The sequence below is a fragment of the Cyprinodon tularosa genome, unplaced genomic scaffold (assembly GCF_016077235.1).
Source record: "Cyprinodon tularosa strain WSP-4 unplaced genomic scaffold, ASM1607723v1 ctg1337, whole genome shotgun sequence".
In the NCBI taxonomy this organism is placed as follows: Eukaryota; Metazoa; Chordata; class Actinopteri; order Cyprinodontiformes; family Cyprinodontidae; genus Cyprinodon; species Cyprinodon tularosa.
The window spans coordinates 152,916-167,500 of record NW_024038156.1 but is presented as its reverse complement, the minus strand read 5'-3'; the positions used below and the strand labels follow the sequence as shown (position 1 = coordinate 167,500).

Here is a 14,585-nt window from a genome sequence, read left to right as displayed (position 1 = left end):
TAGCACTTCGTCCAATTTTGCTATATGCTTCTCTGGAAATCAAAATTGGGCTTAAATGACTGTTTATCTTCAGCACTTTCCAGTTCACCAGATCATCCAGTCAGATTGATTCAAAGTTTTCTATCTAAGGAAAACCAGCTGATTGCATCGACTCATTGACTCTTCAGCAATCCCTCACACTAAGCATGCTTGTAGCGACAGTTGAGAGGAAAAACTCCCTTTGAACAGGAAGAAACCTCCAGCAGAACCAGGCTCAGAGTGAGCGGCCATCTGCTGAGGCACACTGGGGTTCAAGGAGACAGAAGCAGACATAGAAAAAGAAGCATAGATACAAAGGCAACTGTCAACCAGCTCCACAGGCGGCCCCGTCCAGGAAACACACAGCCAGGCAGACGAGCTCCGAGCCAGCTCCCATGTCAGAGGATGAAGAGAGCACATCCAGTTAGTCACAGTCAGAGAAACAGGACTACACTGGAAAACAGGCCAAGCTCCAACATCTAGAAACAAAGGTGTTGATGGCAGCAGCACAGCTGATATTTCTCTCCAGGATGGAGTCACAGCCAAACAGGAACAGACCAGATGAAGCTACTATAATGAATTTCTGTCTTGCTGCCCATCAGCCACATAAGGCTCTGAAAACACAAAAAAAGGAAAACATTATGAGCTCATGTTTAAGAATGATAAATGCCTTTTCCAGGACTTTGAAATGAGCAATGAATGGATCTTTACAAATGAATTCATGGATGCATGTATGTGAGGAACAGTTGTTGTTTGCTATATAAGTGAATGTGTGTGACTGTGTACTTTCTGTGGTTTCAGAAGTGTTTTTAATATAAGCATTCCCCTTTGGTCTAATTGAAAGAACTGCCAAATGGATTTTTATGACTGGTCAACTTCATGACACAGCCCAGTTATTATTTAGATATGTAATTGACCTAGCCAACAATAAAGTCATCAGGCTGGATATGTATAGAATTCAGTTTGAACTTTTATTCCAGCCGTTTGTAACAATTTTGCAATTCCTCTAGTGACCCTTTATAAAAATGAATTACCGACTCTATAGCAGGGTTCCCCAAGGTTGGCCCCTTAATGGCCACCTCCTGCAGGTTTTCATAATTTCCTTGCTTGCTGCTATAACCATGACATGACAGATTAAGGAACTTAAGCTGTTTGCATCAAAGAGAGATAAACAGATACACAACACTTTCAGCCTGTGGGAGATTAAGTCTCTTTGGGTGTGATTGTTTTTACTGTTCTAACTTCCATTTCTCACTAAATTAGATAGCATGATTTTATAACATGCAAAATCTGATCACACCGAATGCAAAGAAATGTGTTGTTGTATAAAATCGGCCTAAACCAGCACATTGTCAATCCTATACAGTCATTGTCTGTATCTGAATGTCCGCCCTTATCACTATATAGTGGTTATGCCATTTTAAATGAGTGTCCAACGTCTAGTGGATGAAAAAGTAGAGGACACCAAATCTCCCACAATGTACCTTAAAAAGTAGTGACCATCCATGGTCACTAGAGAAGCAGATCTATCCCAGAATGCCTTGCAAGAGCTCTCCTTATAAAGCATCATAGGATTTGTTTTGGCTCGCTTCCACAGTGGCGACAAATAACCAAGATGGTGCAGGCACCATGCGGGGAGTCACATGACCAACTGGGAGCGAAAAGTAGTAACTGTCCAAACAGCCAGTTAATGAGTCCCCTATATAGTCCACCCAAACAGTCCCTCTATATATTCCTGCTATAAAGTCGCCCTATAAACTCTCCCTATATAGTCCCCTTATATAATCCCCTATAAAGTCCCCCCATGTAGTCCCCCTATAAAGTCCCCTTATGTAGTCTCTCTAAAGTCCCCCTATGTAGTCTCCCTATAGTCTCCCTATAAAATCCCCCTACAAAGTCCCCTATGAAGTCCCCCTATATAGTCCTCCTTTATAGTCCCCCAATAAAGTCCTCTATATATTCCCCCTATATAATCCCCTATATAGTCCCCCTATAAAGTCCCCTATATAGTCACCCTATATAATCCCCTATATAGTCACCCTATAAAGTGCCCCTATATAGTCCCCCTATAAAGTCCCCTATATAGTCCCCCTATAAAGTCCCCCTATATAGTCCCCCTATAAAGTCCCCTATATAGTCACCCTATATAATCCCCTTTATAGTCCCCCTATAAAGTCCCCTATATAGTCCCCCTATAAAATCCCCTATATAGTCGCCCTATATAATCCCCTATATAGTCCCCCATAAAGTCCCCTATATAGTCACCTTATATAATCCCCCTATAAAATCCCCTATATAGTCACCCTATATAGTCCCCCTATAAAGTCCCCTATATAGTCACCCTATATAATCCCCTATATAGTCCCCCTATAAAGTCCCCTATATAGTCACCCTATATAGTCCCCCTATAAAATCCCCTATATAGTCACCCTATATAGTCCCCATAAAAAGTCCCCTATATATTCCCCCTATAAAGTCCCCTATATAGTCACCCTATATAGTCCCCCTATAAAGTCCCCTATATCGTCCCCCTATAAAGTCCCCTATATAGTCACCCTATAAAGTCCCCTATATAGTCACCCTATATAGTCCCCCTATAAAGTCCCCTATATAGTCACCCTATATAGTCCCCCTATAAAGTCCCCTATATCGTCCCCCTATAAAGTCCCCTATATAGTCACCCTATATAGTCCCCCTATAAAGTCCCCTATATAGTCCCCCTATAAAGTCCCCTATATAGTCACCCTATATAATCCCCTATATAGTCCCCCTATAAATTCCCCCTATATAGTCCCCCTATAAAGTCCCCTATATAGTCACCCTATATAATCCCCTTTATAGTCCCCCTATAAAGTCCCCTATATAGTCACCCTATATAGTCCCCCTATAAAGTCCCCTATATAGTCACCCTATATAGTCCCCCTATAAAGTCCCCCTATAAAGTCCCCTATATAGTCACCCTATATAGTCCCCCTATAAAGTCCCCTATATAGTCACCCTATATAGTCCCCCTATAAAGTCCCCCTATAAAGTCCCCTATATAGTCACCCTATATAGTCCCCCTATAAAATCCCCTATATAGTCACCCTATATAGTCCCCATAAAAAGTCCCCTATATAGTCCCCCTATAAAGTCCCCTATATAGTCACCCTATATAGTCCCCCTATAAAGTCCCCTATATAGTCACCCTATAAAGTCCCCTATATAGTCACCCTATATAGTCACCCTATATAGTCCCCCTATAAAGTACCCTATATAGTCACCCTATATAGTCACCCTATAAAGTCCCCCTATAAAGTCCCCTATATAGTCACCCTATATAGTCACCCTATAAAGTCCCCTATATAGTCACCCTATATAGTCACCCTATATAGTCACCCTATAAAGTCCCCCTATAAAGTCCCCAGGCAGCAAAGAGGCTCATGCTTCTTTAAAGGACATCATCCACGTTTCTCAGCCACACATTATCTCCCTTTATTGTAATAAAACAATAAATACAAAAACTAATATATCTAAATGTTGAAATATAAAATACAGTGGCCCTACAGGAACTGTATCAACGTTAATACAACTCTACTTCAATATTATTGTATTTCATCACCATAATGTCCATCAATACCTCAAAGAAAAACATTTTTTAGGAGAAAAAGTCCTCTCTCAACCCCAGCAAGTCGTTATAAATAAAATAACTTTTATAAAATAGGGGGAAATTATAGCTGGCACCACTAGTCGAGGTGTGCTTGGCAGGTTGGCAGATCCTCTGATGTCAGCAGCTGTTGACTGGATGGTTCTGCCCTTCTAGGACTCTCAGTTTTTAGTTATTCAGTTTGTTAATCTTTGGTTTATTCTCCATTATATTCAAGCAGTCTTAGTTACTCTCTGCTGCCCCCTGGTGCTTGTTTCCTTTCCCCTTTGCTTCCTTCTAGTTAGTTCCACTCACACCTGCTCCATATTCAGCTCATTAGTCCATCCTTTGTTCAGTTCCCCTTATATACTCCACCTCTGCAGTCACTCATTGTTTCTTCTTATTGGTAGTTGCTTCCTCGTCTCTGGTTCCCCTCGTGAGTTTCCCCTGAAGTTTTCTGTTGTTTTTTTTTAGTTCTTTGTATTTTTGGATGTGTTCCTCAGTTGTCCTATCAATTCAACAAGATTTGGGTCCTGAAGCTACTTCACCCCCATTGCTGACATCTGGGGAATAAAAACCAGATAAGTTGAATTTATGCATGATGACAAAGAAAACGCTGCTATGCTCAACACTGAGAAAGCAGTTTGAATTTATGATGCAAAATGCAAAGACAGGTGATATAATTTAAAGAGAAAGAAACGTATTTCCTGAACTAGCGGCAGGAAGCAGCGAGTAACGCAGTGAAGCTCTGGCCTACATCACATTTTGCTCAGTAGGAAGCATTGTGAGTCTTTTTTCTCCATCCAGATCCTGATATGGAGCCGTCTATGGAGTGTAAAATAACTTAATGTCCTAACAAATAATAATAACAATAGGATAAAACCAGTGACTTGTTTCTGGTTAATAACAGTTAAAAAGTACCTGGTGGGGGGAGAGAGTGGTTTATGCATATGCAGAGTAACTGATGCAACAATCTTAAGGAAAGTTTTTTCCATCCTTAAAGCAAGCAAGCACAGTTTTTTATTTATTGATTTTTTACGGCACTAGAGGCTCGTTTTTCCAGCCGTAGGCTGAAAGGAAAGTGGGATGAGAGAGAGACAAGGAGCACCGGACTCAGGCCTCCATACATGGGTCATGCGCACTAACCGCTGCCCCACCGAAGCACAGCCAGCCAGTCCTCTGCTGTTGGAAGAACTCCATGTTGTTCTGACTCATGATGGCAGCTTCTCCTCAATAGGAATCCCAGTCAGATCACTGAAGTGTGAGAACAGCCATTGAAGGAGAACAGAAAAGGCCAGCCGTGTTTTAGCTGGAGATGCTGTGTGGAGGGCGGACATTAAGATCAGGTTTTCTGAAGCCATCTTCTTTCCATTCCTGACGTTCCTTCCTGTGGGTAAAATTTGGATGCATCATTATTAAATATTTAAGTTTTGTATCGGATGGCGAGGTATAAGTTTCCACTCTTCAGGCAGATAGCTGCTGCATCCGAGTCTCCATCTCTTGGAGCGTTTCTTCAGTCTCGCTGAGGGAAGTCGTTCAGGTGTCCATCGAACAATCATACCGATCTACAGGACATCTTTGAACGGGATGAGAAGCTAAACTTTCAGATTTCTCCCCCTCTTCCAAAGTGAAAACTTCATCCCATTCCCTATTTCCCTAAAACATTATTCATTTTTATGGAGAATAATAACAGACTTATATCTCCTTCAGTAATTCTTCCCTATTCTAACTTCTCTCTTGTAAAAAGTCCTTAATCCATCTATATATTCATCCTTTGATACCTAATTGAGAGTCTAATTAACAATCCTTCTCTCCACATCCTGCCTTATGTCAAAGCAGACGACATTTTATTTGTTCTTTCGCATTTCATGATCTAAACATGCAGCTGGATCCATCGTATTTCTTCCTTTCCTAAAACCACTTTGATGTTTGGCTAAATATCCTTTCTTTTCCATGTGAACCTTTATCAATTTCTCCATGATCTTGCACATGTTAAACAGATTAGTCTATAATTTCCTGGATTTATAGAATATTTTCCGGTTTTTGCAGCACAGCCTCTCATTCTCCCGACTTTATTATATATTTCTAGTAAAACATCCTTTGAATTTTCACTGAGTTGGTTTATCACTACATAACAAATCGTATCGTTTCCTGGTGCTGACATTTTGGTTTTCTGAAGAGTGCGTTTTAGTTCCATCATTGTAAAAAGTTTGTCATTTCTTCTTTTAATTCTTTATAGATGTAAAATTATTGTAAATCACTGCTTTAACAATAACGATACAATAATGTCCATTTTTCCCATGATGCATTGCTACTTAAAACTAATGAGCTGACAGAGAAAAGGTGTGGATAGAAGAAACTAGAAGCTAAGGGGAAGGAGACTGACACAAGGGGGCGACAGAGAGCAACACAATCAATACACAACAGCTAGAAAAAAAACTACAAAAACACAAAATGGGAAAAAAAACAATGACCAGGAAAACAGAAAATCCCAGTGCAACGGAAAACTCAAAAAGAAACGCAAACATAGATCCACAAAGGTCAGAATCATGACGCCTCCTGACTATGAAAAAATACCAGAGAAAGTTTTATCCAATTTAATGAATAGAAGCAGGAGATAAATGGAATTCATTCCCAAGTGTTTGAATCACAAAATCTGCTCTTTTAAGGATTTTTACTGAAATATTTTTAGCAACTGATGCAGGAAATCGTCTCATTCTTTCAGTGCTTTCAGATGTAAAGGATCCTAACATTTGATTCCCTGTTTTCAACATTAAAGGAGGGGCGCATTAGATCTATGTTCTTTCACCGTTATGCAGATGACTGCAGAGTTTACCATTCATAAGAAGAAGAAGCCAAGTTCGGGTAGCGTGAAACTTTCTACGTTTCAAAGAAAAGAAAGGAAACAAGTTTCCTGTAAAGACAAACGGGGGATTTAAACGTAAACTCAGCTGAACGGAATCTGCTGATTAACTGAAGGCTAAGAGAGAAAAGTTTAAACGGGATAAATGTGAAAAATCTGTCCAATAATATAAAAGTAAACTATAAAATACATGAAGTCTAGATAAAAGCAACTTAAAACACTAAGAAATAAGCAAGAAAACCGTAAACTGCCTGCAAAATGGTAAACACACCAAACTAATACCTCTTAAGGGATAAATAGCCGAATATGGAAAGAGCTAAACAGAAAAAATAACCAGCTTAAGCTGACTGCTCTGAAACATATAGCTTCTTTTTCTATGTCTGCTTCTGTCTCCTTGAACCCCAGTGGGCCTCAGCAGATGGCCGCTCACACTGAGCCTGGTTCTGCTGGAGGTTTCTTCCTGTTCAAAGGGAGTTTTTCCTCTCCACTGTCGCTACAAGCATGCTTAGTGTGAGGGATTGCTGAAGAGTCAATGAGTCGATGCAATCAGCTGGTTTTCCTTAGATGGAAAACTTTGAATCAATATGACTGTATGAGCTGGCTGAACCGTAAAGAGCCTTAAGATGACTTGTGTTGTGAATTGGCGCTATAGAAATAAACTGAATAGAATTGAATAAGTTATTATCAGCCATACGGCCTGTAATGGTATTTATAAATAAAGTTCCAAATCTTTCCAGGTTGCTTCATATCTGTTGTCACATAGTCTAACCAAATAGTCTAGTTGTGCTGGACTCTAGTAGTCCCCTGGTCTTCTGGAAACTGTAGACCAGAGGTCACGGATCAGCGGACCGCGGTCCGGATCCAGATCTACCTGCTGGCAAATCCAGACCCACCCTGATTTAAAACATTTATAAATTACTGCATGTTGTCCAACGGTAGTGCTTAATTTCCCTTGCTCCTCTTCTCCTGTTAATACGGTAAAGCCCTGGGGAGCGTCCGGCTCCAGGCTGCACGTGATCCAAATGAGCCAATGAGCTGTCAGTCTGGGTTGCTGCTGCTGCTACTTTTAGGCACAGCAGGCAAACCTGTGGCAAGCCGGGCGATGGGAAAGAAGGAGAAGACCATGAGAAAAAGAGAGCAGAGAAAGTGTGGACTGCTGGAAGAACTGCGGTGAACTGGTGAAAGAAAAGTGAAATGGCGTGCTCAAAGATGACCCTGCACATTTAGAGGATGTTTGGCTCAACCTGCTGCTGTGAAGCAGGATTCTCCACCATGAACAGAATCAACAATCAATCTGGATCCAGGCTCAAAATGAGCTGCTTGATATGTGCTTGAGAATGGCTTAGTCTCCGGTTAAACCCAGGTTTAAAGCCTTGCAGGGCAGCCTAAAGCCCACTGCCAACATTAAGACAGGAAAAAGAAAGAAAAGAACAAACCATCAGTTCAGGGGTTTGAGAAAATATGGGAATCAGGAAAATGTCTATAAACCAAACTGAACGATTGTTGTTCTCTACTTTAAAAACACTTTAGATTTTAAATTGAAAAAATTTATATTTATTTTAATAAATTTTTTATTAAAAATTAAATGTACAACATTAATGCTAAAACCTCATTTTATTTCAGTGTTAAATTGTTTTTAAAGTAACAGATTATACTTAAAATGTCTCTAATTGGTCTAGAATCTTAAATCTAACTCCTGTTTTTTTTTACTGTGCCAAATAAATTGTTTAATATATTTTTTGTTTAAACTGAATTTCAGTTGGAAGAGAATAAAAAAGAAACAAACGCGTTTTATCAAACTAACATAACTGGAATTAGAAAGTTCATTCCAGATGTTGACTAAATAGATCAGTTCATTTTAAAGATCTTAGTTGAGCCTATTTTTGGTAAATAATTGTAGATTAAAGGTAAATAAAGAAAGAAAAGGAGCAGCTGGTCCAGATGTGTCCTGCAGGCGGGGGGAGGAGGAGGAGCAGGAGCAGGGCGAGCATGGGGGAGGAGCAGGCAGAGGGAGGGATCAGAAAGATCAGGAGAAAAAAGTTGAAACGAGGAGTTTTCTAGCAGCCGGTTCGACGCAAAGGATTCAGAAAGAAGGAGCCGAACCGAACCGGACCGGACCGGACCGGACCGGACGGAGGGTTCATTAGTCCGGCCTGGAGCCGCTGCGGCCTCCGCTTGGTGGTTTGAAGGAGTTTAAGTTTGCGATGAGGAGGGAGCTCCTCCTGTTCGCTTCCAGCGGGGGTGAGTCTGTCCGTCCGTCTGTCTTCTCTTTGTCACAGACCGCCATCTTTACCTCCTGCTTCTCCTGCTGGACCTCATTAGTTGGTCTTTCTCTGAAAGCGCGCGGCCACGTTGATCAAAGGCTGCATGGAGAAACCTGAAGGAGAAAAACATCTGGCTCCTCCTGAAGGAGAAAAACATCTGGCTCCTCCTGAAGGAGAGAAACATCTGGCTCCTCCTGAAGGAGAGAAACATCTGGCTCCTCCTGAAGGAGAGAATCATCTGGCTCCTCCTGAAGGAGAGAATCATCTGGCTCCTCCTGAAGGAGAGAATCATCTGGCTCCTCCTGAAGGAGAGAATCATCTGGCTCCTCCTGCAGGAGATAATTATCTGGCTCCTCCTGAAGGAGAGAATCATCTGGCTCCTCCTGAAGGAGAGAATCATCTGGCTCCTCCTGAAGGACAGAATCACCTGGCTCCTCCTGAAGGAGAAAAACATCTGGCTCCTCCTGAAGGAGAGAAACATGGCTCCTCCTGAAGGAGAGAAACATCTGGCTCCTCCTGAAGGAGAGAATCATCTGGCTCCTCCTGAAGGAGAGAATCATCTGGCTCCTCCTGAAGGAGAGAAACATCTGGCTCCTCCTGAAGGAGAGAATCATCTGGCTCCTCCTGAAGGAGAGAATCATCTGGCTCCTCCTGAAGGAGGAAAACATCTGGCTCCTCCTGAAGGACAGAATCATCTGGCTCCTCCTGAAGGAGAGAATCATCTGGCTCCTCCTGAAGGAGAGAATCATCTGGCTCCTCCTGAAGGAGGAAAACATCTGGCTCCTCCTGAAGGACAGAATCATCTGGCTCCTCCTGAAGGACAGAATCATCTGGCTCCTCCTGAAGGAGAGAAAAATCTGGCTCCTCCTGAAGGAGAGAAACATCTGGCGCCTCCTGAAGGAGAGAAACATCTGGCTCCTCCTGAAGGAGAGAATCATCTGGCTCCTCCTGAAGGAGGAAAACATCTGGCTCCTCCTGAAGGAGAGAAACATCTGGCTCCTCCTGAAGGAGAGAAACATCTGGCTCCTCCTGAAGGAGAGAATCATCTGGCTCCTCCTGAAGGAAAGAATCATCTGGCTCCTCCTGAAGGAGAGAAACATCTGGCTCCTCCTGAAGGAGAGAATCATCTGGCTCCTCCTGAAGGAGAGAATCATCAGGCTCCTCCTGAAGGAGAGACTTATCTGGCTCCTCCTGAAGGAGAGAAACATCTGGCTCCTCCTGAAGGAGGAAAACATCTGGCTCCTCCTGAAGGAGAGAATCATCTGGCTCCTCCTGAAGGAGGAAAACATCTGGCTCCTCCTGAAGGACAGAATCATCTGGCTCCTCCTGAAGGAGAGAAACATCTGGCTCCTCCTGAAGGAGAGAAACATCTGGCTCCTCCTGAAGGAGAGAAACATCTGGCTCCTCCTGAAGGACAGAATCATCTGGCTCCTTCTGAAGGAGAGAAACATCTGGCTCCTCCTGAAGGAGAGAAACATCTGGCTCCTCCTGAAGGAGAGAAACATCTGGCTCCTCCTGAAGGAGAGAAACATCTGGCTCCTCCTGAAGGAGAGAAACATGGCTCCTCCTGAAGGAGAGAAACATCTGGCTCCTCCTGAAGGACAGAATCATCTGGCTCCTCCTGAAGGAGAGAAACATCTGGCTCCTCCTGAAGGAGAGAAACATGGCTCCTCCTGAAGGACAGAATCATCTGGCTCCTCCTGAAGGAGAGAAAAATCTGGCTCCTCCTGAAGGAGAGAAACATCTGGCGCCTCCTGAAGGAGAGAAACATCTGGCTCCTCCTGAAGGAGAGAATCATCTGGCTCCTCCTGAAGGAGGAAAACATCTGGCTCCTCCTGAAGGAGAGAAACATCTGGCTCCTCCTGAAGGAGAGAAACATCTGGCTCCTCCTGAAGGAGAGAATCATCTGGCTCCTCCTGAAGGAAAGAATCATCTGGCTCCTCCTGAAGGAGAGAAACATCTGGCTCCTCCTGAAGGAGAGAATCATCTGGCTCCTCCTGAAGGAGAGAATCATCTGGCTCCTCCTGAAGGAGAGAATCATCAGGCTCCTCCTGAAGGAGAGACTTATCTGGCTCCTCCTGAAGGAGAGAAACATCTGGCTCCTCCTGAAGGAGGAAAACATCTGGCTCCTCCTGAAGGAGAGAATCATCTGGCTCCTCCTGAAGGAGGAAAACATCTGGCTCCTCCTGAAGGACAGAATCATCTGGCTCCTCCTGAAGGAGAGAAACATCTGGCTCCTCCTAAAGGAGAGAATCATCTGGCTCCTCCTGAAGGAGAGAATCATCTGGCTCCTCCTGAAGGAGAGAATCATCTGGCTCCTCCTGAAGGAGAGAATCATCTGGCTCCTCCTGAAGGAGAGAATCATCTGGCTCCTCCTGAAGGAGAGAATCATCTGGCTCCTCCTGAAGGAGGAAAACATCTGGCTCCTCCTGAAGGAGATAATCATCTGGCTACTCCTGAAGGAGATAATCATCTGGCTCCTCCTGAAGGAGAGAAACATCTGGCTCCTCCTGAAGGAGAGAAACATCTGGCTCCTCCTAAAGGAGATAATCATCTGGCTACTCCTGAAGGAGATAATCATCTGGCTCCTCCTGAAGGAGAGAAACATCTGGCTCCTCCTGAAGGAGAGAAACATCTGGCTCCTCCTAAAGGAGAGAAACATCCGGCTCCTCCTAAAGGAGAGAATCATCTGGCTCCTCCTGAAGGAGAGAATTATCTGCCTCCTCCTGAAGGAGGAAAACATCTGGCTCCTCCTGAAGGACAGAATCATCTGGCTCCTCCTGAAGGAGAGAAACATCTGGCTCCTCCTAAAGGAGATAATCATCTGGCTCCTCCTGAAGGAGATAATCATCTGGCTCCTCCTGAAGGAGAGAAACATCTGGCTCCTCCTGAAGGAGAGAAACATCTGGCTCCTCCTAAAGGAGAGAAACATCCGGCTCCTCCTAAAGGAGAGAATCATCTGGCTCCTCCTGAAGGAGAGAATTATCTGGCTCCTCCTGAAGGAGGAAAACATTTGGCTCCTCCTGAAGGACAGAATCATCTGGCTCCTCCTGAAGGAGAGAAACATCTGGCTCCTCCTAAAGGAGAGAATCATCTGGCTCCTCCTGAAGGAGAGAAACATCTGGCTCCTCCTGAAGGAGAGAAACACCTGGCTCCTCCTGAAGGAGAGAAACACCTGGCTCCTCCTGAAGGAGAGAAACATCTGGCTCCTCCAGAAGGAGAGAAACACCTGGCTCCTCCTGAAGGAGAGAAACACCTGGCTCCTCCTGAAGGAGAGAAACACCTGGCTCCTCCTGAAGGAGAGAAACACCTGGCTCCTCCTGAAGGAGAGAAACATCTGGCTCCTCCTAAAGGAGAGAAACATCCGGCTCCTCCTAAAGGAGATAATCATCTGGCTACTCCTGAAGGAGATAATCATCTGGCTCCTCCTGAAGGAGAGAAACATCTGGCTCCTCCTGAAGGAGAGAAACATCTGGCTCCTCCTAAAGGAGAGAAACATCCGGCTCCTCCTAAAGGAGAGAATCATCTGGCTCCTCCTGAAGGAGAGAATTATCTGCCTCCTCCTGAAGGAGGAAAACATCTGGCTCCTCCTGAAGGACAGAATCATCTGGCTCCTCCTGAAGGAGAGAAACATCTGGCTCCTCCTAAAGGAGAGAATCATCTGGCTCCTCCTGAAGGAGAGAAACATCTGGCTCCTCCTGAAGGAGAGAAACACCTGGCTCCTCCTGAAGGAGAGAAACACCTGGCTCCTCCTGAAGGAGAGAAACATCTGGCTCCTCCAGAAGGAGAGAAACACCTGGCTCCTCCTGAAGGAGAGAAACACCTGGCTCCTCCTGAAGGAGAGAAACACCTGGCTCCTCCTGAAGGAGAGAAACACCTGGCTCCTCCTGAAGGAGAGAAACATCTGGCTCCTCCAGAAGGAGAGAAACACCTGGCTCCTCCTGAAGGAGAGAAACACCTGGCTCCTCCAGAAGGATAGAAACACCTGGCTCCTCCTGAAGGAGAGAAACACCTGGCTCCTCCTGAAGGAGAGAAACATCTGGCTCCTCCTGAAGGAGAGAAACACCTGGCTCCTCCTGAAGGAGAGAAACATTTGGCTCCTCCTGAAGGAGAGAAACATCTGGCTCCTCCTGAAGGAGAGAAACACCTGGCTCCTCCTGAAGGAGAGAAACACCTGGCTCCTCCTGAAGGAGAGAAACATCTGGCTCCTCCTGAAGGAGAGAAACACCTGGCTCCTCCTGAAGGAGAGAAACATTTGGCTCCTCCTGAAGGAGAGAAACATCTGGCTCCTCCTGAAGGAGAGAAACACCTGGCTCCTCCTGAAGGAGAGAAACACCTGGCTCCTCCTGAAGGAGAGAAACATTTGGCTCCTCCTGAAGGAGAGAAACATCTGGCTCCTCCTGAAGGAGAGAAACACCTGGCTCCTCCTGAAGGAGAGTCCTCCCATCTGTCCTCCTCTGTGTCTGTAAACAGGATTCAATGCTTGGCAGCTGGAATGAAGCTGATCTAGTGCTGCATATCTAGATGCACCTAGAGATGCGCTTCTATTTGCACCGTTCTGCTTTTGTTTAACATCCAGTTCTGATATCTGAGGTTTGATTTTAGCCAACATGGCTCAACCAGCTGAGAACGAAGGTCTGCTCTGCTCTAGGAAGTCCTCTAGAAGCTCTGGAGACGGTTTCAGAAATGAACCATCAGCTGATATTAGTGCAAAGTCATGAGGAATGACAGGAACTCAGCCCTGCTGAGACGTGTCTCCTGACTGAGCAAATGTTTTACCGTCGATCACCTCCAACATCCAGAAGGTCCAGCAGCTGCGTCCCAGCCTTCTGAAAATACAGCTGAAAGGATTGGATGGAGAGGTTTAAGGTCCGCCTCCTCCAGAGCGAGCGGCCAATCAGGATACGTCACCTGATTATAAGCAAAGGAGGAGTCCATTTTCCCTGATTCAAAGCATTTCCTCAGTTTGAAAGACAAAATAAACGTAGCTGAATTGTTCTAGAAGCAGGAGAGATTTGGTGGAATGGATGACGTGAATTATTATTATACAAACTGAACTGTATTGCTTAGAAGCTGCAGGAAACACACATCTATGCGTCCATGAAGACATTCACTCCTTTTACCTCCTATTCTACTCACTTTTGAAATTCTTTAGCAAATCAAAGGGAGCAGTAACTCGTAGGGTTTTATAGATGTTGTTGTTTTGTTGTAGATGTTGATGCTGCGGGCAGGAAGGACCACCTGTAGAGGTCTGTTTACAGCAGATCTGGATCAGCCTCTGACACCAGCAGACGGTCTTCAGTCAAACAGTCTGATGAAGAGGACGATCAATGCTGTCCATCATCTTCATCTTCAGAGGTTCTAGAGGAGTTCCTAGAACAGAGCGACCTTCTTTATCAGCTGGTTGAGCTTCTTTCAGTCATTAGCTCTGATGATGGTGATGATGATGATGATGATGATGATGATGGAGGCAGAGATCAGACTCTCCACAGCAGACTGATAGAAGATCTGCAGCATCTGAAGGACCTTATAGCCCATTTACACTACCCTTAAAAAACCGTGCAGAGACCGGTCCGATCTCAGTAACTGAGATAACTGATCGTGTGTAAATGGAAAGCAAACTGAACCGAACCGAGCTAGACACAACCGGACCGAGCTAGACACAACCGGACCGAGCTAGACACGACCGGACCGAGCTAGACACAACCGTACCGAGCTAGACACAACCGGACCGAGCTAGACACGACCGGACCGAGCTAGACACAACCGGACCGAGCTAGACACAACCGGACCGAGCTAGACACGACCGGACCGA

The 14,585-nt window shown here is 44.6% G+C and overlaps 1 protein-coding gene across 2 annotated transcripts in view; it reads left to right on the top strand.

The window, feature by feature from the left end:
- Positions 1 to 14,585, top strand: part of afap1 (actin filament associated protein 1) — a 110,281-nt gene that overhangs the window by 3,196 nt on the left and 92,500 nt on the right. The window contains exon 1 of one of the 2 annotated variants that reach the window (XM_038277678.1): positions 8,596 to 8,747. The exons of the other annotated variant lie outside the window; for it this stretch is intronic. Within the exon in view, the coding sequence (XP_038133606.1) occupies positions 8,711 to 8,747 (37 nt within the window). The 5' untranslated portion in view covers positions 8,596 to 8,710. Of the gene's footprint in view, positions 1 to 8,595; positions 8,748 to 14,585 lie in introns of those variants that run through there. 2 annotated transcript variants of the gene reach the window in all.